The following is a 25,969-nucleotide window of genomic DNA, read 5'->3' as shown; positions in this document are numbered from 1 at the left end:
ACACTTTAATGCAGATTCCTGCTTGGTTGTTTTTGATTCAGCTTTTTAATGATGATTTTGTGTAACTCTGTGTGTTTCCCACTTTGCAGACTGTAGCTTGTGGGTCATGGTGTAGTTTGTGGGTTGTGCCTGGCAGCCTGTACAGGGCTGTACAGGGAATCAGCTACTGCCAAAGAGATAATTTTGTGACTTGTTTAAAACCCACAAAGTGCCAGTGTTGAAGAATAGGGGCAGATCTTGAGAAAACAGCAGTTGTGGTCATTGTGCTGATAGATGGGTGGTGAACTCAATTCTGGGAAAGCTCTGCTCCCAACTCCTAGGAATGGGCTATAAAATCAAGGCTGATGAGCACTTGGGCTTAGTAAAGTTAGATATCTCGTAAAGGACATTCCTCTTATCTGGTGGAGAGCTGGCACTTATCTCCAAACAGATTCAGCTTATGCTCTGCAAAAGAGAGAACTTTTAGGAGCTTATCTCAGAATAGCCTGAGGAATAATTTAAAGATTTTGGTTTCGTAGACATAGAACCAGTTCCTCCTGTTGCTGATTTAAATATTGAAGCTCTCACCTTCCACAAGCTAAAATAAGATTTTTTAGATTGAAACACATTTTCCATACCTTTAGTCAACTGACTAAAGAATAGTCAAAATCCTTATATCTACCTATATATCTATCTATCTAGAGAGAGTATTGGTCTAACCAATTAAATTAATGTTAGACCTAGAACCTAGATTTTTTTCAAGTAGATGTTTAAAAGTAATTAATTGCAACTTCAGCAAGATATTTAATTCCAGAAAATTCAACATTATGCTATAAATGTAAATGCCATAATTGTTTTATAAACTTCGTGAAAATTCACCGTATTTCACAATCGTCGTGTAGCTGTCAGGATATAAAAGTAAATTTTGTTTAGGTGTGTGTGATTTAGATGCTCCAGCCAGGCTGGTGCCCCTGGGAAGGGGGCCTTGTGGACTAGGATATTATTCCCTTTAAGAAAGAAGCAAACAGAAGCTCTCAGCTAATCGAGTGGAATATTCATATGGGCGAGTTTCTTCCATAACTCCATCTCAGTCTCTTATTTATCGCTCATGTTTTGGCTCTGTTGTGATCTATCCATCCCTTCCCTTAAGTTGCAGTGACCCAGTCACCAAATGCAGCCTTGAAATGTAATGTGATCTTAAATGGTTCCTATTAGTCATTGACCATATATTGTTAATATAATATATATACACACGCAGATAATACATGACTGTGCCTGTTCCCATCCCTGCTCTCCGGATAATCCCTCTTTCCAGCACTGCCGGCTCCCCGTCGCTGCCGCCCTGGGCGCTCTCCTGTGCCCCCCGTGAGCTGCAGGTCCCAGCCCTTGCTGCCATCCCCTTCCAACGCCGGGTTTTCCACAGCCACTTGTAGGATCTGGACCTGAATGCAGCTGTGGATGTTACTGTGCTGCTGGCCCGCTTACCCAGTTTCATGCACCTTTTCCTGTTAATCTAACAGCATGTAATATGAATATATTGTTTTGGAGCTGGTTTTGTTTATATCGAGTTAAGGATCAGCTTATGCTTTTAGCACGTAAGGTGCTCTTTTTTTTTTGTCGTTCTGGTTTAATGGTAATTATGTCCCTGGTGTTATATCCACAGTTGGAGCAATTCGCTGTCAGTGTTGCACAAAAGGGAATCTCTTTGTTTTCCCTCGTGGGCCCGAGGAGCAGGCATTCCTGAAGGGTGCTCCAAGAAGCCTGCTGCTTATCTTGTCTAGACATCAGGTCTGCCATGCTGTGCTGACGAGCACATCCTTATGTGTCCAGTTTCCTAAACCTTGCACGGGCAACTTTCAGTGACATAAGTTACCTCGGAAAATCTATTATTTTCTAAAGAGTAATTTCCTGAAATAAGCCAGGTACTTTCCTTGATTTTGGAGAAAAAATAAATCAAAGGTCTCAATTTCTGAATGAGATCTGGCACTCGGATGTCCATTTTTCCATTACCCCAAAGCTCTGGAATTGAAGAAGGAAATATAGGATTTTTTTTTGGCCTTTTTTTCCTTTTTTGGCCTTTTTTCTTGTATGTTTGTTTTGAGTATTACTGCTTACCACTGGGCCTGGTTAATTACTGCTGACTGGATGTTTTCAGTGGAATGATATTTTAAAAGGTTCAGCAGAATAATATTTCAGAATGTGCAAACAGCTAGATTAATTGCTCATTTACTTGTCCTTGTTTAATAACTTTTTTTTTTTTTTTTAACTGGAAGATGCTGAAAATCAGACTTTTCAAAGTTTGCTTTTGAAAGTTCACAGATATGATGCATGGAGAGCAGGTCCAAGGATGTGTGGCTGGGTCAAGAGACTGTCCATCTTCTCGTCCCACATCCACTGTGTGATTCCTGCACAGTTTCAGGCCACTTACTGGGAACTCTGGCCCCAAAGTTATAGTTAAGTGAGTAAACCAGCAAAGTTTTAGCGGTTAAATGAAGAGAAAAATGTTTCAGAAGAATTAGAATATTATGCCTTGTTCTCGTGAGATTTGTGTGGCCATAGCTGAATTGCCAGTATGTGCTCTGAACACTTTCTAATGGGACTCTGATCGCTGGAGATGCTGTCCTGACAGAACAAAGAGGCTGATGGTCCAGAGTGAAGCTCCTCATTGCTAATCCTTGCTTAAGAAAGCCCTGTTTTTAATAGCACACCTGCAAGGCAGTACCCTGGGGTTTCTGTCATGATTAGATGGTGGCACTTTCTGCAACGTGCAGGGTTTCCTCTCATCCCCTGTCCCTGGCTACACTCGGAGCAAAGCCGGTGGGTCAGGATGTGACAGTGGTCACCATGTCTGAGCATGCATGGACAGCACTCGTTCCTCATCTGCCTTCTTCTAGCAGGCCCAGGCCTGGAAATAAGTGCCCCGAGCAGCCATTTAAAAGCTAGTGCTTATAGGATAGTGTCCTCAGATATTTTCTTTAGAGTCTCTTTTCTATTTGTGTGAAACCTACAACGAGAGGTTGCTACTTCTGTGGTATTTACTTCGTCTCGCCTTGGGAGAAATTAAGCTGTTGACAACAGCTGAAAATATAGGGTATTAAATACAAAATACATTTTGCAGCCACCCAGATGTTAAATATCTTTAATGTGGGATTTCTGTTTTTAATGTTACCTGGTCTGAGAGGAAGTGCCATTATCCACAGTTTGTGCTGTTGATGAGTAAATGTGGACTCGAGGGATTGCACAGGGAGTGGAAATGAAGGCAGCAAACAGGCTGGAAGTACTGAGTGTTTGTCGGACACTGGAGAAGAGAGACCCATCCTTGGGAAAGATAAATCCCTGAATGATCAGAGGGATGAGGGCTGAGGAAAAGGATTCCACAAAGCTGTTATAGTTGACATTATCGTCGTCTGAGGTGAAGGAGGCTGAGAATGGAGGTGTCTTCCAGATCTTGGTCAAGAATAAGCTACTGGTAGACCTTGGTAAGTTACATACATAGTTACATTTTGACAGTTATAGTAAAATAAGGAAATAAATCTCACCAACAGGAATCTGCATGTGCTGTGGTTCCTTTCAGTCAAAATTATCCAGACTAGGGAGAAATAAGCTAATGAAAATATGGATTAAGAGGGGAGTGAGTTGAAAGGACCTGCAGCAGGAGCTGGAGAACACGTTGAAGATTATTTCTGGTTCTGGATGAGGTCAGACAGCTCTGTATCTGATGGGAATAGCCCAGACAAGAGTAATAGGCCAGATGAGAGGAGAAGATTGGGAAGTGGTGAATTCTGCTTTCCTTGGATTTTCTGTGGCACTTCAGGTCTTGCATTTTTAATCTACAGTAGCAAAGCTTTAATGATGATCTAATTTGGTTGTATCATAGGAGCTTGTTTACTTTACTTAACTGTAAGAGATTAAGTACATTAGTTTACTTTTCTCCTAACCAAGAAAAGCTTTGTCTCAGTTCCTGCTATCTTGCCCTAGGCTGCTCAGGAAAAAAATATGATTATTCCCTTCTTGAATTATATCATCTGCCAGTAGTCTTGTTTCATCCTTTTGTGGTTTGTTAGTTAATCTTATGTTAGTACTTCCTTCCTTATATACTGCATAAACCATGTATTATTTTTAACTCATTTTTAGGCACCTTTTTCTTTCATGTTAGTTTTGACATACTCATCTTTTTTATTAACTTCTTTTAAAATATAAGGGTTTATTAAATAAGTGTCATCATGCTTATTTGCTTTGGCATGTGGAAGCTGTAGCCCCTTTCCTTTTCTTGGGATGGAAATGCAGTGATTGGGAAGCTGCAGCCCTTCACAGTGCCATTGTGTCGCTGCATTTGCCTCCCTTTCCCTGAACCTTGGGGATTTCTTTGGAATCCATGTAATCCATTTTGTAATTCCAAACTGCTGCTTATGCAAAGTCAGTGCAACTCAATTTACTTCAGTACCTGAAGGTACAGTTTAATAAGGAAATGAATTACCACATTTCAGTTTCTTGCCAGCAGCTTTTTTCATTGCAAAGATGATTAAAAAAGAAAAAGTGATGGTTGTTATTTAAAATGTAAATCTCAGAGCAAGACTTTTTACAGGAACCTACGCCTCGTTGTGTGCAAGGGCATAGTGACAGCAGTGGGTTTTCATTCTTAGAATGTGTCAAATAAATTAGATGGACTTCACCTTAAACAGTCAAACAAAATCTTTCCTACTTAAGTAACGATAGAAAGTTAATTTTGCATCACCCTTTTAGCAAAGCAGTTTTTTGCCTAAGCAATACTATTTTGAAGGCGGTGAATGCTGGAGATCCTACCAGTTGACCAAACTGGTCATTGATGTGATTTTTGATATAGTGATGCTTGATTTCAGTGCTTAAAAAACCCTGCAGATTCCAAGATATTAAACAAAGGGATTGATGGTTTATAAATATTGGACCTTGCCAGTAAACTCCTGGATGGGAGGCTTAAATGGGGGAGTGGTAGTAGTTGGGTATGTGGCAAAATTACTGATCTTAGAATGGATGAAAACGTGAAAAGGATTTGTACCTATTCTCCTCAGTGCCCAAGTGTCTGAAAGTTTGAAAGAGAACACTGCTTCAGGTAAGATAAAGTGAAGGATTTGACCCTATTTTCCCTTTTTTCAGTGTATTTCTAGCAATGCTTGTTTCATTGTGTCTTATTCTATAGCAAGAAACCAGCAATTATAATTATAATTTAGAAGGTAGAATCCTGAGTGGGCTAGGAAGAAGAAGAAGGTTTCCAGTGGTGATGACTATAGACAGCATTGGAAAAGGCATTAGGAAGAGAGGCACCTGTCGGAAAAATGTGTGGGCTTTGAAATATAATTAGGAACTAATTATGAGAAATTGCCCACTGGAAAAAAAAAATCAGAAGTTAAGGTGCTTGGAAGGATAAACAAAACTGACACTGGAGAAGCTCCCAAGAAAAATAAAGGATAAAAAAACAAAAATGGGGAATAGTTTAAGTCCTAATAGAAGAAGTAGTCTCTGTGGGGTTATTGTTTTGGATTTTTTTGTTTTTAAGTAACTTTAGTCTAACTGAGAGGATAGAGGTATGGCCTCCTCTCCTGCTTGCCCAGGCTTGTCTCCTGCTCATCCTGGCTTTGCTGAGGACCACGATGGACGTGAACGGGGGTTTTGCTTTTGTCACTGGATTTATCATTCAGCTGTTTCAAGCACGGAAGACCAAATTGCCTCTTAATTGTCTCAGTGCACGAGACTCTAAGCTCTAACTTTTTAGCATTTCTGTTTCTTACAGCTGCTCTCTCTTGAACGTGGCATCTTTTGAATTTTTAAGGCTATTTCAGCATTGCTGAATAGGTGGAAAGAGAAGAAAACCTGTTGCTTTCTGGACTAAGCAGAACAAGAAAACTTAGAACCAGTCCCATGTGTCTGATAATTAGATCCAGAAATTTGAATTGTCTTCAAAACAGCCCCAGCCCAAACAACTACTGTTTTTCACCCACCATGACACTAATTTCACACCAGCTCTATGACTACTCTCCATGGAGTTCGTGTTGATCTTCTGTGAGAGGTGAAATAGGAATCCAAGCAGGGCTTGAGGTGAGTGTGGATCAGGCACATGGAGAACAGTGGAGGTTGAGTTTCACAAAATCCCATGTGATGATGGGGAGGTGGTAGCAGAGGGAACATGGAAATACCCCTGGAAGTGGTAGATGAAAAACTGCTGCGCTCACCCCAGTGTGGTACAAGTTTGGGTTTCAGAGGACAGCCTTGCTGGTGCTTGTAGTTTAATCCTTTAAATCTGATGAGTTGAATGCATTGCTAGCAATCCCGTTCAAATAAGGGGCCATTTTTGACCAAAGACATCTTTGTGATAGTGTATTTAGATAGAAAGTGTATTTATCACTTGGTTTTAAAATTTCTATTTGGTTTTTATGCCTTGTAATGTACACTCTTTTTATGCTGATATTGGATTTTTTTAAAGAAGTTAATTGTGAAGGGGTTCAGAGTTGGGAACTTACTTGCTTAAATGTTTTGCTGCAGAGGTAGCTTATGCATGTGTTTCATTTGTCAAATTATAAAAACCTTAGCTTTTCATCTGGGAGCATAAATGACCACTAGGTAACACCATTTATCACCACCCCCCACGAATCACACTTCTCTTTTGCTGGGCTCCTATTCACTTTGATGAGCTGACGTTCCATCCTCAGTACTGGTCTGGACACACACACTGATGAGGACCTCACTGTCTTTACTGGTCCCCTTTTAATGGTGCAAAAGGTGGCAGGCGAAGGACGGCCAGCTTCCCTGCAGAACGAAGGGTTTGCCTTTGCAGCCTGCCCATTTGCTCTGGTTACTTCATGATTTGAAGGGTTAAGAGAGAGAATTTGATTTGTAAAACTGTAGCAATTGAATATTGAGAAATGGGCCATGTTAACATTCCTTGAGCTTCTCATGCTTCTCAAAGAGCTGGTTTGCCTTCGTTTTCTAAACTACTGAACTTTGAGTATTGCTCTGAGTGACACTAATAACCCTTATTAGATTTGTGCGATGCTGTTTCTCCATAGTTTACTTGACATGCTCACATTCTTCACTCTTTCCTTCCCTCAAAGAGCTTAAATTTTCACCTCATCACTTTTATTGTACATATATACTTGACCATAATTATTCTCCACAAGCCTTAGTATTGCAGATAACTTTATACACTCTTCTGGTCGTACACTACCTAAATAAAAAATCTTCACGTAAGCATTTTAAACCCAGTATCAGAATAAATTAGGGTGTGCTGACACAAGCTTTTCAGGGATCATCCACATTTGGAAAACTGCCCCTTTTTATTGCATGTTTATCTTGGCTTCCTGGGGAAAGTAGCTTATGCAATCACAGGGTACCTGTGCTGCCCTATCTTTCGGATCTATGGTCAGGTTTCAACTAAATGACACTTGGGCATAAATCAAACTGATTAGTTCCTACAAGTTTTATGAAAAGAGGCAACAGAAGAAACTGTGGGAGTTTCAGGGGAGAGGGACGATAGCGTGATTGCATCTGAGACACCATCTGCATCTCAGAGACACCAGAGAAGCCCCGTAAGCAAGGGCTGCTGCTGGTGGAAGAGCTTGTAGCCTTGCAGAACTCTGCTGCAGTTTTAGTTTAAAAGCTGGAGTCTGGCAGTTTTAGTTTTAAAAAAATTGCTTTCATGCCTTGTACTGTCCTGGGTGCTGCATGTTGCTTTTTCTGGGGAGCAGCGCTTGGTTATTGTGAACTTTGCTGGTACCCACCTGTACGAGCCCCTGAAGTTCTTGTGTGGCTGTCAGCAGGAAGGAATGGCCAAAACAGCAATATCTTTGGTTATGAACCAACTTGGTTTTGTTAAATAAACATTCACTTTTCATGCAAACACAAACATATATGTTTTGAGTCTACGGTTTTGGGAATGTTTTATTTATTTATTGCCTGTGAGCTAATGTGATGATGCCCTGGAAGTTCCCTGCAGGAACAGGGAAGTGCCCTGCACAGGGGCTCCTGGGGCAAAAGCTGAACCCATGTGGGAACCCATGTCAAGTAAGACGTCTTTCCATCTAAGTTGCTTTTCCATGGATAGTGGAGTACTCTTGGCAGCAAGGGGCAGATGGAGAGAGGACTGGATGTGAGTGAGGATCAGGAGTGCAGGGGTAAAAGGAGGTGAGAGTTTCTGGAGGAGCGGAGCCAAGACTTGCTGGGAGGATGGAAGGTTGGAGGAAAGGCCTTGTGGTGACACAGGGGTTGGGAACCGAGAGTGTGGGAAGAACTGAACGAGGGTGGAACTGGACGTGAAGTTGACAAAAGATTCGTGCCAAGATCAGGGACTGCAGCCAAGAGGGTGGGGAAAGGAGAGAATAGGGGAACAAGAGGAATAAGGGTGGAGATGGGAATTAATTGCACGGGAGAAGCTCTGAAGGCCATGGGCAAGTGCAGAGCAGTTGCTCCCTGGCTCGAGGGTGGAGACACTGGATCGCGCAGGAAAACCCGTTTCTATTTCTGGTGCCAGCAACAAGAGGGGAGGCGCTGCCAGCGGGGTGTCCTCACCTCCGTGCACCCCGGGGTGCTGCAGGCAGCTACACTCAGAGGCAGCCTGTCTGTAGCAGCCTACAGGCGGCTACAGTCGGAAGTCGGGAAAGGCAGCGCTGTGGCACCCCGTGCCTGAAGTCGCTTACGGAAGGATTTGTCAAACACGTCGGTCGCTGCCCTTTCTCCTCTGGTCTCTGTCTGGTTTCGTTTGATTTACCGTGTTTGTCATCAATTAAATATCAAAACAATCGAAGGAATTTCTTAACGTAGCTGAAAGTTTCAGACAAAGCTAAATCTGATTACTCAGGCATCCAGATACAATGCAAGTATGCCTGGATTAATTTTTCAATGCTTCTCATGGATAGTTTATTTGTTTGTTTTCAGAAACTTTGCATTAGGTATAATTGGGGCTCACTGTTCAGTTTCCTTTTTTCTCTGTCTACGATGATATTGTAAAATGCTTTCTGCAACAAATGATATTTTCTCTGAAATCACAGAATCACAGAACGTTTGAGGTTGGAAGGGGCCTCTAGAGATCATCCAGTCCCAACTCCCTGCTCCAGCAGGGACACCCGGAGCATGGGACACAGGGCGGCATCCAGGCGGGCTTGGAAGATCTCCAGAGAAGGAGATTCCACAGCCGCCCTGGACATCCCTCGCTAACACTATTTGCAGATGGGCCTTGGCCTTCCTCTTTGCATCCCTGCATTCTCTGACAATGTGCCCATATTCTTCCCAGGTGGCCTGGCCCTTCTTCCACATGCTGTATACTCGGTTTTTCTCATTAACTTTGCCCAGCAGCTCCTTGCCCATCCATGCAGGTCTCCTGTCCCCTTTACTCAGCTTCTTTCTTGTGGGAATGCACTAATCCTGAGCCTGGAGAACGTGGTGCTTGAATATTAGCCAGCTCTCCTGGACCCCGTTTCCTTCTAGGGCCCTGACCCAGGGGACTGCTCCAAGGAGCTCTCTGAAGAGGTCGGAGTTGGCTCTCTTGAAGTCCAGGGCTGCAATCCTACTTCTCGCCCAGCTTCCTCCACGAAGGATCGTGAATTCCAACATCTCGTGGTCGCTGCAGCCCAGACTGCCCCCAACCCTCACATTTCCCACTAGACCATCTCTGTTTGTTAGTATCAGCTCTAGCAGCACCTCCCCTTGTTGGCTCCTCAACCACCTGCATCAAGCAGTTATCCGCAGTGTTCTGCAGGAACCTCCTGGACTGACTGTTCCTGATTGTGTGCTTTTTCCCAGCAGACATTAGGGTGGTTGAAGGCCCCATAAGGACCAGGGCCTGTGGTGGGGAGTCTGAAATCAGAAGCAAAGACAAAACTCTGAGATTCTGCTTCCTGTTTCACTGAAGTCAATTAGTGTTCTCTCTCTGTCTGAGATTCTAGAAAGCTCTAGGACCCCTGACTGTTTAACTCTGAGCTTTGCAGAGCTCTCTGACTCACCCTGCACTTGGTTTAGGCTATCATTTTCTTTAGGCACTTTTAAATGGTATGTGCTTTTAATAACACAGCAAAATGTTTCCTAATACACACCACAAAGTTATTGGAGTTATTATTCTCACCAGCTCCGTATGGATTGAGAATTGCATTTGCATTCCAGAGGTGACAGTTATCATCTGTACACTAGTAGATACACAGGAAAATGGTCGTGCATTTTACACACAAACAAAAAGCTTTGAGTCATTAACATACTCATCCACATGTGATTATATTTATATGTGATATACTAATTTATACTTGATTTGATAAGGCAGATATTTTAAAATTAGTTTAAACAAATGTATTCTTGGTCTGTGTGTGCATTTTCTACCTTGTTTATCAGCCACAATTTGGAGAATAGATGGAGGGAAGAGGATCTTCAGTTTCAAGTGTCACATTGATCATATTGTCTTTCATGACCTGAAAAAAGTCATCAGGGAAAACCTGTTTTAAGACTGTTCCTATAGGGACTTTTTTGTTGTTTGTTTTTTACAGAGTGGCTTTTTTGATACCAGGAGAAACTTATTATAGTAAGTTGACTCTGGAGCCTTTTAATCTGTGTAGATGGATATTCTTGTTTGGATAAGCAGCTGGAGAAAGGATTCTGGATCAGTGTGTCCACTGCAAGCACAGCCCCCTCTTTGCAGTATGTAAACTGATTCATATACATTTTCCTTCTTAGAGACATAATTTGTGTGCGTAGGTATGTAATTTTGACAGGTCAGTGAAAAAATCCTCTTTGTCTTAGACCTGCGCTGTGCGTAGGAGACTTCCAAGAGAGCAGCATCTGGTTTCCAGCCCGCTCTCAGTTCTCTCCCGTTTTTCTGTGTAGGACAATCTGTTCATTTTTTATAATCTTCGTATTTCTCATGAAAATGATCCTGCCTCCTTTGGGGAGAACAGGGTTTGATCTCTTCTAGCCCATGGATTAGAAGTGATCTCGGATATTTCTGAAAGTCCAGCTTGTTCACAGGAACACGGCTCATGCCTGTTTCTTTGAGAAACCTTGAGAGGCTTCAGTTTTGTTCAGTTTGTGGCTCTTTGACTAAGTGTTCCTATAAACTGTGACTATTCTTGAAAAATCTATCAGCTGAAGAGGTATGTTAAGACATGCAGAGGTCTGGGGGATGAAGCGATGGGCTTGTTGACATCTGTTGTGGATCAAGTGAGGTTTTAAAAGGGGCAAGGTCGCAGCAGGTTAACTGGCTCTCAGTGCTCCAAGTATCCTATGTCAGGTAAGGTTTTGTGTGTGTAAGGTTACAAGTTTTCACTGATGTTTTGTGATTCATTTCGGTAGGGGTTGCTCAGGATGCATGGGTAGCTTTTAATTTTTTCCAAAGGCAAATAGCTTTTTACTGTGTCCTTTAAAGCTGCTCTACACGTGTTAAATGCAAGTTCAGAAAGAGCCGTGCACACGTGTGTACAGTGGGCAGTGCTTGTTCCTGTTCCTTAAATAACACATCCATTTAGTTATAAAACATACCAGGTGGCTTTGCTTTAGTCTTTGATAGCAATGCATGAAATATGAATTCCTAAATTGTTCCCTTTTTTTTAATAACAAGGTAGTACAAACACATTTAAATAATTCAGTTGGCATGAAATATTTTTCAATACATTTCTGCTTTTTCGGGAATTTAGGCTATAAAATGAGCTTGAATGCAGGCTTGGAGTCGAGGTAAGACTTGGGTAAAATAGTGATGGTAGCAGAGCCTGTAGCCTTTCCTTAGGTATGTGTTAGCCATCTGTGGAGCCTAAGAGCTAAGGAGAACAAAGATCAGGTTAATGTGAAAAAGAGGGAAGATGAGAGGGGATCTGACGAACATGTTCATGAAGGGGGAGTGTAGGGAGGAAGGGGCCAAGCTCTTCTCAGTGGTGGCCACTGACAGGACAAGGGGAAATGGGTGCAAGCTGAAACACAGGCAGTTCCATCTCCATGTGAGGAGGAACTTCTTCCCTGTGAGGGTGGCAGAGCCCTGGCACAGGCTGCCCAGGGAGGCTGGGGAGTCTCCTTCTCTGGAGATCTTCCAATCCCACCTGGATGCCGCCCTGTGCCCCGTGCTCTGGGTGTCCCTGCTGGAGCAGGGGGTTGGACTGGATGATCTCTAGAGGTCCCTTCCAACCTCAACCATGCTGTGATTCTGTGATTCTGTGAAGCAAGTCAGGGTGGGTCATATTAAAGCTAGTTAATAGCTATGAGCCCTGGTTTCAGGGCTTTGAAAGAATGGGAAGCAACAGCGGGTAAGTTACTGTAAGTTAAGAGTAAGTTACTGACCTAACCTACAGAAGGCAGCATGTGTTTTGGTAATGTTTGTTTGTTTAATGAAACAATTCCTGTTATTCTTCCATACAGTCTCTATTACATTTCCTCTTTAATTAATTTTCCATTAATTTCTCTGTTACATTTGAGTAAAATGTCCTTTGGGTAGCAGGCAAAACAACCCTTTGTGGATAGTAAGCCTTGAAATGCCACCTGGTGATTTGAATATAGAAAGTCTGCAATGTTTATAACCTTATTTGATTTTAAAAACCAAAAAGCTCCCTGGAATTTCTGAATGAAGTGGGAAAATGTCATTCATACTCATCGTGGGCTTCTTTGCTGAGTTTGACTTGGTCTATTCTAAATCACTACATTTTCTTTCCCCTCATTTCATTCTGTTTCCAGGCAGTGCAGTTCAGCAGTTCAGCCAGATCTTGATTAGCATAAATTATTTTTATGTTAAAAAAAAAAAGGTCTGGAAAGCTGCACAAAGTGAGGAATGCCTTATTTTTCAGGATGTGTTTGTACAAATAACGCCTGCCTATTCTGTATCTTTGAAAGCACATGGTAATCTTGTGTGAAGCAAGGTTAAAAGGTAAATGGCTCGGTCCTGTCTCTTTTGGCTATTGCATTAAAGTGTTTGACCTTTGCAACCTATTTTTATCTTGGGCAGTAAACTGTTTAGTTCTGCTTATCAAAAGCAAGTTCATTGCGCTCTTTCCATGCTGTTCTTATCCAAAACACGCTGTATCACTGCAGCATCAGTAGACTTTATCAGTACGAACTCTTACTCTGTTTAGATATTTAGCTTTAAAAGAAGTTTATTTATATTGTAGCAGTACAGTCCATTCAATAAGTGCTTTCATACTTAGCTTCATGGTTTCCAATTTCATTATCTGGTTCTTTATCTTCTGTTGTATTGCCTCCGTATTAAGGCAATGAATAACCCAAAATTCCTGCCCCCCAATCCTGCTGTTGAGCTCCATAAATATGTAAAAGGATTGTGATTATAAAAAAGCAAAAGAAAAGTATATAAATCAATCAAAAGTAGAATAGATGTATTTTCAGACCATTTTACCTGAAATTTTACGCAAATGTCTCGTGGACTGTAAGGGATTATTCAGCTGGCAGGAAAATGTGAAACAGTTATCAAGAATTCCCATAGCTTTGATAAACGCTATCTTTGCAGTGAAGAAAGATATACCATAAAATATTACATAACCATAAAATATTGCGTAACTATCAGAAATATCGCAGTATTGTTTAGAATAAGTTAATTCTATTACAGAAGGAGCTGGTACTATTAATACTTCTCGTTAAACCCCACCTTTCTTACAGCTGCTTATTCTTTCCCTGGATTTTAACTATATGACCTGAATTGTTTTGTCTTGGTGTCTGCCCCAAGGTGGATTTTGCTAGAGTATCCTAACCATTTTATCTAAAGGTAAGGTCAATGTGACAAAGTAAGTTAAGTTTGCCAATGCTAACAGTTTTCTTGAGTCTTGAGGTTGTCTTCTTAATCAACAAGGTGTTGGTGATACTTGGAAATTTTATAGAGTGTTAGTGAGGTAAGGATCAAAGTCACAGCTTGGCTTCTCTGCGTGGCTTGCTCAGGCTCTGCACGCTGGAATATTGACCGGGGCAGAACTCGCTGCATCCCCAGAGTGACCCAGTGCATCAAGCTGCTCGTGACACTCAGCAAATCGCTGTGGCTCGCAGGAACTTGCCTGAGTTGCTGGGCAGCAGATTAATTTACTTCAATCCCTTCTTATTGACTAATATGCTAGTTTACTAGATGCTTTACCATCATTACAAATTAAACAAATAAATAAATAAAAATAGAAAGGCTATTTGTGCCATTAACAGCCCCTTTATTTTACAGTAAGGGTAAATAAGATATCCCAGGAAATAAATCCAAGAACATTAAGGTCTAGAGCTCTAGTATTGAACTCTCTTGTGCAAATCTTGTCTTTGGATAGCAGAAATATCTCGGTTATTTGTTGCTGTAGTGAATTTGTTGCATCCTGCATTTACTGGCCTCAGACATCGCAGGGAGCTGCTGCTAGCTACCCGAGGGGCAGAGATCTAAAGCTGGGCAAACATTAGAAGCCTTGTTTGATGATGCAGGCTTCTTACACAGGTCGTAATACTTTCCATCAGGACTGACTGAAAGCAGGCTCTGAGAGAATCAAAGCTGTGCAGTGCCTGCCGGGACCTGAAGACAAGTGAACACTTCAAAAACTCATGGCTCTGCTCACATATCTCGCCAGGTTCACCCCGGATCTGTCCTCTGTCCGTTCACCCCGCGGGACAACGTCTGGAAAATGTTCGGGGGCGCTGGATGGAGCGGGGCAGACGCTCCTGTAATGAGCGTGACGGGGAGCAGTGCTGGTGCTGAGGGGCTGCAGCGCTGCTCAACTAACTCATTAATAAACAAGGAAATAGAGAGGCAATATCCTAAGGCTCAGGAGATCTTTTAAAATAAAAAAAAAAAAAACTGAGTTTTTCATGTGGAAGAGTATTTCATAATGAAAAGATAAATGATTCCCAGGCTTTTTTCGACCAGCTAATAACTGTCATTCCTCAATACTTCTTATGAACTGTAATTTCTCCTAATTGGAAGTCGTGTGGACACAGTCAATGGTGTATCTGCTGAGGAAAAGCAGAGCTCCTACTTACGCTGCCTTCGACCACAGTTTGGTAACTACTGACCTAAGATATATGATTTACTAACCATAAGAGACCGAATCTTTTCTCCTTGTGGCTTTTTATGTAGAGGCATGCTTTTTATTTTACTGCTTGTGGACAGACAGGATTTACCCTTGTGAATTGAAGTGGAGATAAATAAAATTGTGGGAATCATTGCAGAAAGAGAAATAGTTGGGGTGTTGAATGCAATAGAAAAACTACCAAAGGAAGGAATATATTTGCAGGGAGAAAAGATGCTTGATCATGCCATTCTTGTGGTCCTCCCAAGGCCGTTATGGGAGACAGCAGGTGGGATTGTGCTGCTTGGGATGTGTCCTGTGTGAGGGAAGGTGCCTGCTGTGCTGTGCAGGTCCCCTCTGCCTTGCCTAGGGAGCAGCACCTTGCCTGGGCCCCAGTGAGCCCAAAATCCCTAAGGAGGCTGCAGGGAACTGGCTGCTCCGAGTGGTACCTGCACCAGCCCTCCCCCATCGCAGGGAATTCCGCCCTATGGCCCAGCTCATCTCTTAGCATATAACCAAATGGGGCTGATTTGGGGGGAAATAAATCAATGGGGGGGAATAAATCACTGCAGAGCAGTGCTGCATGGTGCTGGGGCACGGCTAGGATGGGGCGATGGCTTCCGATGGTGGCAGGTGGCAAGGGCGGATAGGCTCTTGAGCAGGCACAGCTGCACATGGAAAAGGATATCCATGCACAAGCAGGGGAAACCTTACCGGAGGAGCCGTCAAAATCGTGGTCTTGGTTTCACATTTTGCTTTATTAAATGTTATATTGGAAATGAGTAGTTAGGTAAACAGTGAGAGTCACTTTTTGGAGGCTAGAGACAGGACTGTGACTAGAACACGCAAAAAGGCACTAATAATTAAGGCACTAATAAAACTGATTTGTGGGGCTAATATAATGTGTGAAGTAATTCTAAACTTTCAGAAACCTTGAGGTTTAACATAAACTGTGTAATAAAATGTTGGTAATCTAAGTAATTGTTTTTCTTGCAGCTGTTGCTTTTTCTTTCCCATTAAAAAGAAGTGGTAGTTCATTGCATACAGTATGCATTGTGCGTAGTGTTTGCCTTACACTACATATGTGATGGGGGATTAAAAAAAAAATAGAGTTTGGCATGCATATCAAAACCTGCCTTAGCTCGCTCTCAGCCCAGCTTTAAAAAGAGAGTGAGGAAGCTGCTGTTCAGGCACACTGATAGTGAGAAGCTGTCCTCATTAAAGGGCTGCTTCTTAAAATCACAAGTTTGCTAACTTTGATTAAATAGTCACAACACATTTTCAGCTATTAAGAGACTTACAAGAGCTGTTCTTTAACTGGAAAATGAAGATTATTTTCCTCTTTTGCTGCTCACTGATGCTGTGGAAAAAAAAATGATTGTCACTCTTAGGATAAAATTCTCTCTTGCCCATTGACAAAAATAAGCCCCCTCAATGCAGGGTGCTCCAACTGAGAGCATTGATAGCTCAGCATGTTTGTTCAAGTTGAAAGCATCAAGAATTTGGTGGAGGGGAAAAATTAAATAATCACAGGTCACTTCTTAATAAAAAAATACCTCATGGACAGTTGCTGATCTTGACAGCAACACAGTGTATATGTGTGGGTTTTAAACTACCATACTCTCATTTAAAAATGTTTGTAGTTATTGCCATTAATACACAGCCCATTCTGGTGGAGCTTAAATGAATATTGCTTTTATTTAGCATCAGTGGACATGCTAAATGGAGGTTATTAAAAATTTTCTAGCAAGAGAATTAATGTAGACAGAGCCTTCTGTGAATAAACTTCACCCTTCCTGTTTTGCATGGAGCAATAAGTTTACTGTGGAACAGATTTAGGAAATAGCTTTCCATCAATTCTGAGTTTTATAAATAAATAGCTACAGGGCGAGGTCCTTCCTTTGGCATCAAGCTGATTGTTTCCTGTTTAATCCTGAAATGGTTTCAAGTACTGTGCCTTTTTTTTGGCGTGCATCAGAGAGGAGAGTTTCAGGGTTTTGCTTTAGTTTATTGTTCTATGAAAATGCAGTTTCTGGCCTGTAAGGTCATTGCAGAGCAAACAAGGAAATGAATAGACCTTTAAAATGTTGCTCTCTGGGACTTTTGTTTGTTTGTTTCACAAGATTTATCTATGATTTTATTTTTTTGTAGCTGGATATTTTTAAGCTTGACTTGAAAATATATTGCTGATAGGTCTTTAAGAGATTATCAATACTGCTAGAAAAGTTTAGAAACCGAGGAATTGTAATTGCCTGCATGAAGGCGGATGATTTGAGTTGAGCTTTATCATCTGCTTGCAGAAGGCCTAGACCGTTTCTAAGAGCAGAGCTAGAACTTGGCTCAAAGAGCAGTATTAGTTTAAGGAACACACGAGTTAATACATGAAGTAACACTACCCTCATCCAACACATCTGTTGTAAAGAAGCCCATGAAATCAGGGCCACACACAAGCTGGTCTCCGCGGGCCTGTAGCTGGTGTTAGACTGCTGTTATTATGTGGTCTGATTGGTTTGCTAAGGAATTATCTCCAGTAAAACCATGTAACATAATAGTCCTCGCTCTGCCACATGGGAGCGACTCCTGCTTCACCGAGCTGTTCCTGAAGTAATAACGCACTTGTTGTTGCCAAAACGTACCGTTACGTGAAATACATTCTGCCATAAACATTTCTGTTCTACATCAGTTCTCGTTCGTTTGAACAGTCACTGCAGCCCTCAACTGAGGTACTGAAGTAAATATACTGATTTCCTGACAATATGCTTTAAGCAAATTTCTTACTAGTTATTGAAAGCTTGTTTGTACTAATTTCAGAGTGATTAGGAGATATTTAGAGAGCATAAGATTTCATAAGTGAAATTCATAAATAAAATTGTGTTGCTCAACTTTCCTGTATATTCTGAATTAATTTTACGGACAGGAAATACAAGCCATAGTAGTTTGAATATTATCTTGCAGTATGCTGAATACTTCCTATGTGATGATATAATTCCCTGGTTGTGTTGACTTAAAAGAGACTTGAGAGAGCTGGATAGTTCATAGAGTTTGTTAAATAGTGCCAACTGAGTTGGCCTCTTGCTGCTGCTGTTCGGAGCAGCTTAGCCTCAACCTGCATCTCTGTCCTCGTTTTGTAACTAGGCTTGTAAACACTTGGTACAGTTATGGAGGACTTGTCTTTTTGATTGCTGTTTATTTTTATTATTTTTCGCTCTGCTCAGCTGTGACACAGACATCCGAAAGCTGCGTGCTCCATCTTCCTAGCCGTCTGCCAGCATTCAGCAAACGCACAAGCAAATGTGATTTTGCCTTTGAGTAGGGAAAGGAAGGAAAAGTTGAGGAGCGGCCAATGATTAGAAAGCTCATTGCTCAAAGAGCAATCCTGTGCAACAAAGGACAGGAAGGCAGAGCTGACCTGCTGCAGACCAAGATTATGGCTGGGCCAGGCAGCCCGGCCCTTCGTTAAGGTGCTCCTTCAATTAGTGCTCCCCTGAGCCCGTTGTCGTGCCCTTCTCCTGAGCTACAGTAGCCTCCGTCCTGCGCAAGCCCCGTGAATCCCCTGTCACTGTAGAGGTGCCACCAAGGGCATGATTTGATGCAGAGGAGCATCTGGGTGCTGCCTTGAGCATAAATCAGAGATAAAGGTTCCATATGAGTAAAAAAATAATGGCTTGTCTATTTTCTTAGTTAGAACACAATGTCAAAAAGACCAGAATTGCATCATACGGCCAGAACTTCTTTTTTTTTTTAATCAGAATTTTTAGTTAAAAAATATGTCTAAATGGAGCAGAGAGATGTACATCTACATCTGCAGATGTAGAAACGCTAACCCAACAATTTTAAAGAGCCTTTTTCATAGTAGAATGATACTTGAAAAAATGGAGTGAGAAGTTTTGCGGTGTGTTAGATTGCATCTCTTTCTTTCAGGTGAGGTTAATCAAAGAAGAAAATCAAAAATCAAGCAGGAGACACCGTCTCCCAGACATAAAATGTTGGCAGTTGTCTGAGGAGAAACAGGAGGGCCCTGTGCTGGGAGCAGAGCCGGAGGTGGTGGGATCCAGTCCTGGCCTTGCTGCATCTGCGCTGCTAATCTCAGCCTCTAAGGACAGGAGCTCGGATTAGAATTCGGGCTTCTCTTACCATGGTGGCTGTCTCAGCATCTAACATATGTAAGAGACTTCTAGCAAATCTTTGTCAGGTATTTAAATGCCAAAAGTTTGGCTTTAACCTTTTTGGAAGCTGATTATATCCATTGAACCAGGAACTTGAGATTTCCAGTGGGAAAGGAGGCAGAATTTCATTTAAGTGCAAATAGCTTTCATATTTAACACCTCAATAAGTAACAAATTCAGATGGAATGGTTCATTACTATATAGTAGATTAAATAACTTGTTTCTCCCTATTTGCATTTCAATGAGTGTCTAATGGGCTTGTAGACACATTGATTAATGGATACCGAACTTACTGCTTGGATTTGAGGCAAAATTGTCAGTGCATATTCAAGAAAGAGGGGGAATAGGCTTGTTGATGTTTCATAATTAAAAATTGTATACCTCCATAGTATCCACGTATTAGATTTGTCACGCATTAATTTAGCTTTTAGTAGCCATGAAAAATACTTCATCTTGTTCTGAAGACCAGTTTTACATGTCTCGATCACGGAAATTGCCTGCGAGCCAGTTCTGAGTGTTCCTTTCAGTGTGGAGCTCTCGCACACATAAACATAACGGTACAGTTACGTTCCCCCTGTGCTAGTGAAAAATCTGTTTATGCTTTTAGGGCACCATTAGCTCATTGTACTTGAGGAGAGTACATTTAGGTTAGCTTAATAAAGTCTAATTTGCACAGCTGAGAAAAATGTAGGGCTGCGCGTGTGTAAACTGTGTATGTATAAAATAGTGATTTGGAGAGAGTTAATAGCTCTTTTCAGAAGATGTCTTTGGCAAGGATGTCCCCTGGAGCTACTCTCATAACGGGAGTGTTTGAACTACAGCAGCTTCCCAGTTTGCTAGAGCTCGCACTCACCACTGCCGTGTGAAACGCGGCTACGCGGGCACTTGGCCTAGAGCTGGGCCTACGTGATCGTTTGTTCTGTGGCCTAGCTCTGTTAGGAGTGGGAGAAACACCAGGAACATTGTTGCTCGTCGCCAGCTCGCTCGTGCGGGGAAGCCTGGGGTAGATGGGGCCGCGTTGAGGGCCCGGAGCCCCTCCTGGGCAGGAAGGAGCTGGTTCCTGTGGCCACCAGAGCGCTGTCCCAGGCCTTGGCAGGCCCCGAGGAGCCCCAGGGCCTCTGGAGGGCCCTGAGGAGCCCCAGGGTCTCTGGAGGGCTCTGAGGAGCCCCGAGGCCTCGCTGAGGCAGGAGGAGTTGGGGACAAGTTGCTCTCTCCTTAGCTGAGTCTCCAGGGCTGTGGTGGGGCCCTCAAACCTGCTCTCTAGGTGCTCAAGCCTTTGACAGGAGGCAGAGGAGCATCACGGAGCACATGGCTTCTCCCTGCCTTGTGTGGGGGATCTGAGACCTGTGGGAAAGGCGCCCGCTAGTAACTGAAAGGGACCCTTCTTCTGGGGGTGACAAACTGTGTGGTGCTTAAACCCAGGTCCCAGCCTGTGAAGGTCCCAGCTGAACCCTAGTAGCACGGAGCTGGTATCTGCCCAGGGTTGAGGGCCCTTCGCTTCCCGCCTGTGCACGGATCCGCGGCTCCTGGTCCTTGGGATGGGGTGCGGGAAGCGGCACTGCCTCCAGGTCAGCGGGGACTCGCAGCACTGGGGCTCTTGGCTGCCCAGCCAACACGGGCACCGCAGGCTGTGTCCCGGGCTGCGGAAAAGCGGTGCTGGGAGAGGGGAGAACTGGGTCTGGGAAATGCAGGGGATAAAGGGAGGGGTTCAAAATGAGGGACAGAGTGTGATGAGGAAGAACACGGGATTAGGAGGTTTCACAAAGCGGAAACTTGAGGTGAAATGGAAGGCATCAGTTCTGCTTACGAAGAGACCACATCCACCGGGTGGATGTGGCCCTCGTGCCGGGAGGCCCGGCCCTGCCCTGCGCTCACAGATCTAAGGCACTGCTCTGCATTGACCAGCCTCTTGTGTAAAGCACCTCGCGTGCTCAAGGCCCTTGGTCATTCCCATTCGAGGTGGTGCCTACGTGTGTGCTCAGAGCAGTGCGGTCAAGCCATGTTCAGTTGAACTCATGGCTGGAGGAGGCAGCAATGAAGTCACTTTAGTTTAAGGCACGTGCATGAGAGCGGCTCCCCCAGAAAGGAGAGAGGGAGGTTCACTTGAATCCATTCTGCGAGAGAGAGGGGGAATCTGCACCTCCCAATTCCTGCTTGGTTGTGCTGTCCGGGAGCTGTGGACACAGGACACCCCGAGGCTCCGTGCTTTGCTGTGTCTTCTGTGGGCCCTCCTCATAGTCAAGGAACTTCTCTTGTGTTCCCCCTTCCCCAGAGGCTACTTACAGCCCAGGCCGTGGTTTTAGCTGTTCTGAATCACCTCAAAGTGGGAAAACCTTTCCTTGCATGGACTGCAGAGAGGAACTGCCATGGACTGCGGTTAGTTTGTGAATACCCCTTTCCAGCTTCCCCATTTTTCCAGGCCTCGTCTCCATAGCAAGTATGTGTTACTATGTGCCTATTTCTCCTGTTAAAATTAAGCTGCTCTTCAGACAGGAATGCAAGACTTCTGAGACCAAAAAGACTGTTTCTGACTCTGCTCTTCGGTGGGCTATAGTCTCCTCTAAGGAAGGAAGCCTTAAATTCTGGTTTCTTCTTCTCTCACTACTGTTGATGTATGTTACCCAGCAGCTACGTTGGTTGAAACGTGCAAACAGTTCCAGAATCAGTTCAGAAAAGGCTGTGCTAGGCAGGGAAAGACAATGATGTCGAGGGAATAAGGATGTTTTCTAGCTGAGTGCGATTGCATCCGTACACAGGGTTCAAACACGGTCAGACTTAGGGAGACGGGAGTTCCCAAAGGGGAGTCCTGCCGCTGAGTTCTAGGGCTCCATCTCCTCCATCCAGCCTGTGGGCAGTAACGTTTCCTGCTGCTCCAGCTGGGGACTCGAGGCGGATGTTTGGCTGGGCCTTTACCTGTAGTTAAGAAGCTCTAACTGTGCAACTCTTGGTCTAGTTATATACATAGGGGTGTTAACTAACATGTTCCACCTTTGGATTTGGGTCTATACGCAAGTGCTCGTACAGGGAATAGCACGCTGGAGTGTTAATCTCATATGGAGCCTCTAGGCTTCTAATGTACAAAAAAAAAGTTAAAATGCCTTAAAAATCATAGAATCATAGTCATATTTGTGATCCTCAGAGCTCAAGGGTGCCAAGCTTGCAGACTTTGGGTATCTTGAGTTTATTTTATGCACATTTTCATAGGTAAATCAACTTTTTTTTTTTCAGTAGAGCAACTGTTCCTGCACCTCCCTCGTGTGCCTGTCAAAAGCGCTCCACGTTTTTTCCATTACGCTTGTGCTGTGGCTTAGATCAGAGACTAAAAGTATGTGGTGGCCTCAGTAAATGATCGCCCTGTGGCTTTAGATGTTTTTGGGATTACCTGACATGTATCAGGCAGAATAGCCGTGCTGTTGGTATCATTCCCTTTCTTGTCTCTCCACACTGAAATGTTATTTCTTCTTTCCCCACACATGGAATCGTTTTCAGTGTTGAATCCCAGATGTTTACGGATGAGTTTTCCATGGTCTGGGCTCCGAATCGAAATCTGATGGAATGTTAGGGATGTAGCTGTTTTGAAGCAGTGGTCACAGCTTCGCCCAGGATCCTCCTGCAGCAGAGAGCTGGTTTCCAGCAGGTGACTGGGCACGTTCAGAGCCCCTGATGCCTTCCCTTTTCCCTGGCACTTCTCCCGTTCTCTGCCCATTGCCGGAAGCAGCCGCCGCCTCCGCTGTGCAGGACGTGGATGTGGGCACCGAAGGCCCCGTGCTGTTTTGCAGCAGCTCGGAGGGAATTCACAGCCGGGCACGTGGCCTTCGCGGCGCGGCGCGGTGCTCCAGGCTGGAGGAGCCGGAGCCGCTTCCTTGGCTGTCTCCTGCCGGATTGCCCTTCCCGCTCCGCTTCCTGCCCTTGCCCTCTGTTGCAGCCCTGCCGTCCTTGCCGTCCTTCTTCAGGAGGGCTTTTGCCACAAAAAAAGCAACACAAGCGCATTAGGCTGCAGCTTGTTGGGTCCTTTCACAGCCTCTCTGTCTCCAGACACGATGAGGATGCCGACGATGACCCCATTGATTCTCCATTGAGGCTCCTGTTGTGGAAGTTTTGGGGAAAAAATGTGTTGCCTGGATTAGGCCAATATTTATATGTAAAGATGAAAGGATTGGATCCGTGTGGGCTCCCTGTGGGATAGAAAGCGGGAGGAGCAGCTCCGCACTCCGCTCGAGGCGGAGCCCTGCGTGTCGGAGCCGCCGGAGCTGGGGCCGGATCCGGAGCCTCCGCGTGACCCAGGCAGGGGGGCGCTCAGGAGCTGCCAGCTGTCCCGGAGCTGCTGCCCCCGGAGCATCCGGCCCCAACCTGGGAACAGGGGGCCGGAGCCGCCCGGGCAGGGGCCGGAGGCCCCGGGGGGATTCCCTAATTCCCCCCTCCCGCCCCACGGCTGCTCAGGCACGAGGTTTGTCCTCAGCTTTCACACTGGAAAGAATCTGAAAAGGGGGGAAAAAAAGAAGAAACGAATTTTGCTCCGTTTGAAGTTCCCTTCGTGCCGCGTTTCACGAGGTGTGAAAAATGAGCCCTGTGGAGCCTGCATTCCTTGTTGTGTGGCTGCTGGAAACACGGAATCCGTAAGGCAGGGAAGGAACCGGCGTCGGGAAAGAAGAGCCCGCGCTCACCGGCTGCTCCTGCGGGTCCTGAGCTCGGCCTTGCCTTGGCTTGCTCCCTTCCTTCGGGTTTATTAATCTCTCCTGAAAATTAGGTGCTCCCGAAAGGCTCCCTCTTATCTGTCAGCAGGGGGTTGAAAAATGAGTCCCGTTTTCAACGGCTATAAAGCGTTTGACATCAGACACTGCGAGAGGGTCCCTCTTAACGGCGTTAATCAACGTTTGTCCAAGAGGGTTTCCTTAGTGTCGGAGTGCCCCTTTTTCCTTGAATTTTCTTGAGCTCCCTTGGACTCGTCCCTATGAATACAACAGGCCTTTTGCTTGACAAGGAATTAATGGTAGGTGACGATGTTATTTGTGTCCCTAATTTAGATAAATGGGAGGGCCGTGTTGGGTAGAACCCCGCGTCCCAGCACAAGCCGGCTGCAGTTTTCCAAGAGGAAATGGAGCAGAAGGATGTGAAACCACCTGGCAGTGGAGGGGATTCCGCCACCGCCATTCCCACTCTGCTGGCAGCGGAGGGGATTCCGCCACCTTCCTGTGCTGCTGGGGCTGGATTAATCGGCTCGGAAGCGGCCGGTGCCTTTGGAGCTTTGGGATGGTGCCGGGCGCTGGGGAGGTGGGTGGGAAGCTGCTGGGCAGGGGTTGTAGAAGCTCCTGGTTTTGGAGCGGGTCGGAGGTGCAGGGAGGACGAATGTTCCTGCAGCAGGAACCCGTGTCCCATCCGGGGCTCCCTGCGTGGCCTGGGGCCGCGGTGGCTCCTCCGGATGCTCGGGACATTCGGGACACTCGGGATGCTCCCACGTTTAACCGGCTCCCGCCCGCTTCCCGCAGGTGTACCGGCAGGACTGCGAGACCTTCGGCATGGTCGTGAAGATGCTCATCGACAAGGACCCGGCGCTGGAGAAGCCCGTGCAGTTCGCGCTGCGGCAGAACCTGCACGAGATCGGCGAGCGCTGCATCGAGGAGCTCAAGCTCTTCATCGCCCAGTACGATGCTGCCAACCCGGACGTGCCGGAGGCCTTCCACGAGGGCCCGTATTGAGGAGGAGAGCCCGCGTGTGGGGCCCGCGTGTGGGGCCTGTGGGGCTGGACCCGCCGCGGTCCTGCCGGGCTGCCCCGCTTCTGCTCTTCCCATCGGGACTCGCTGCCCTTCGCTCCTTGGAGAAGGATTTTCGCTCCGATCAGGCTGGAAAGCGACAAACCATTTGGGGGACTTTACACAGTTACCTAGGAAAAAATGTTCCGTCTGATCCATGTACATGTAACGTTTCTGTATTTAGAAGGGTAACTGAAAGCGCCCTATTTTTTATTAAAATAACGAGAAATAGCTCTTCATTTGTCAGCTTGCGCGGAAGTGCGCCCTGTCCTCGTAATCCGGCAGGACGCCTTGCCAGGCTGATCCCAACCGGGATTTTACGTTATTTATGATAATTTAACCTCAGCTTCCTTTTGTAAGTGATGCTGGGGGTGGCATCCCCAGCGGCTGCCGCGGCCCTTCCCTGTTCCCGGCGGGAAGCGGCTCCTTTTTGCTTTGAGCTGCAGGTTCTGCGGATGCCTCCCGCATTCCGGTGTTCCCGGTGCTGAGCGTCAGTGCTGGGGAGCAGCGCTGTGCGGGAGGGATGAGCCCCGTCCCGCCGTTCCTGCTGGCAGCTGTTTGGGTTTCGTGGGGGCCGCAAGCAGCCTGTGCAGCGCGCGGGGCCGGCGCCCGCTCCCCCTTTCCCCTTTTGGTGGTCCTTATGGGCCGGTTTCAGCGGCTGCAGGGCTGCATCCCAACAATCCTTCGTTCTGGCGTGGAGAAGGGGCAGGAATTTGGAAGGTCAGGACAAGGGCTATGGGTGGGACTGTCTCTTCCTTCCCTGAGCCCAAGTTGCCCCGATTTCCGCGGCCTTTCCGGCTTGGATAGAGGCGGGACTGGGCTCTGACCCGAGGGCCAGGGAGGTGCCAGTGCCATGGGATGGGGATGGGTGTTCCAGATGGGAATGGGTGCTGCGAGATGTGATGGGTGCTCTGGATGGAAGTGGGTGCTCTGGATTGGGTGCTGTGGATGGGGACAGGCGCTCTGGATGGGAATGGGCACTCTGGAGGGGGATGGGCGCTCCGGATGGGAATGGGTGCTCCAGATGGGGACGGGCGCTCCGGATAGGGATGGGCGCTCCGGGCCGAGCGGTGCCCGGGCCCCCGGCCGCTGCCTGCGGTGCGTG

The 25,969-nt window shown here is 45.4% G+C and overlaps 1 protein-coding gene across 2 annotated transcripts in view; it reads left to right on the top strand.

The window, feature by feature from the left end:
• PPHLN1 (periphilin 1) overlaps positions 1-25,095 on the top strand; it is a 57,386-nt gene extending 32,291 nt beyond the window's left edge. For both annotated transcript variants that reach the window (XM_026050278.1, XM_026050277.1), the window contains one exon: positions 24,601-25,095. In XM_026050278.1, coding sequence (XP_025906063.1) covers positions 24,601-24,810 — 210 coding nt within the window. In that variant the 3' untranslated portion in view covers positions 24,811-25,095. The remainder of the gene's footprint in view (positions 1-24,600) is intronic.
• The last annotated feature ends 874 nt before the right edge of the window (positions 25,096-25,969 follow it).

This window comes from Nothoprocta perdicaria, unplaced genomic scaffold (assembly GCF_003342845.1).
Source record: "Nothoprocta perdicaria isolate Ctin4 unplaced genomic scaffold, notPer1 scaffold_67, whole genome shotgun sequence".
NCBI lineage: Eukaryota > Metazoa > Chordata > Aves > Tinamiformes > Tinamidae > Nothoprocta > Nothoprocta perdicaria.
The sequence above is the reverse complement of the archived record's forward strand: the minus strand, read 5'-3'. Positions and strand labels throughout refer to the sequence as shown.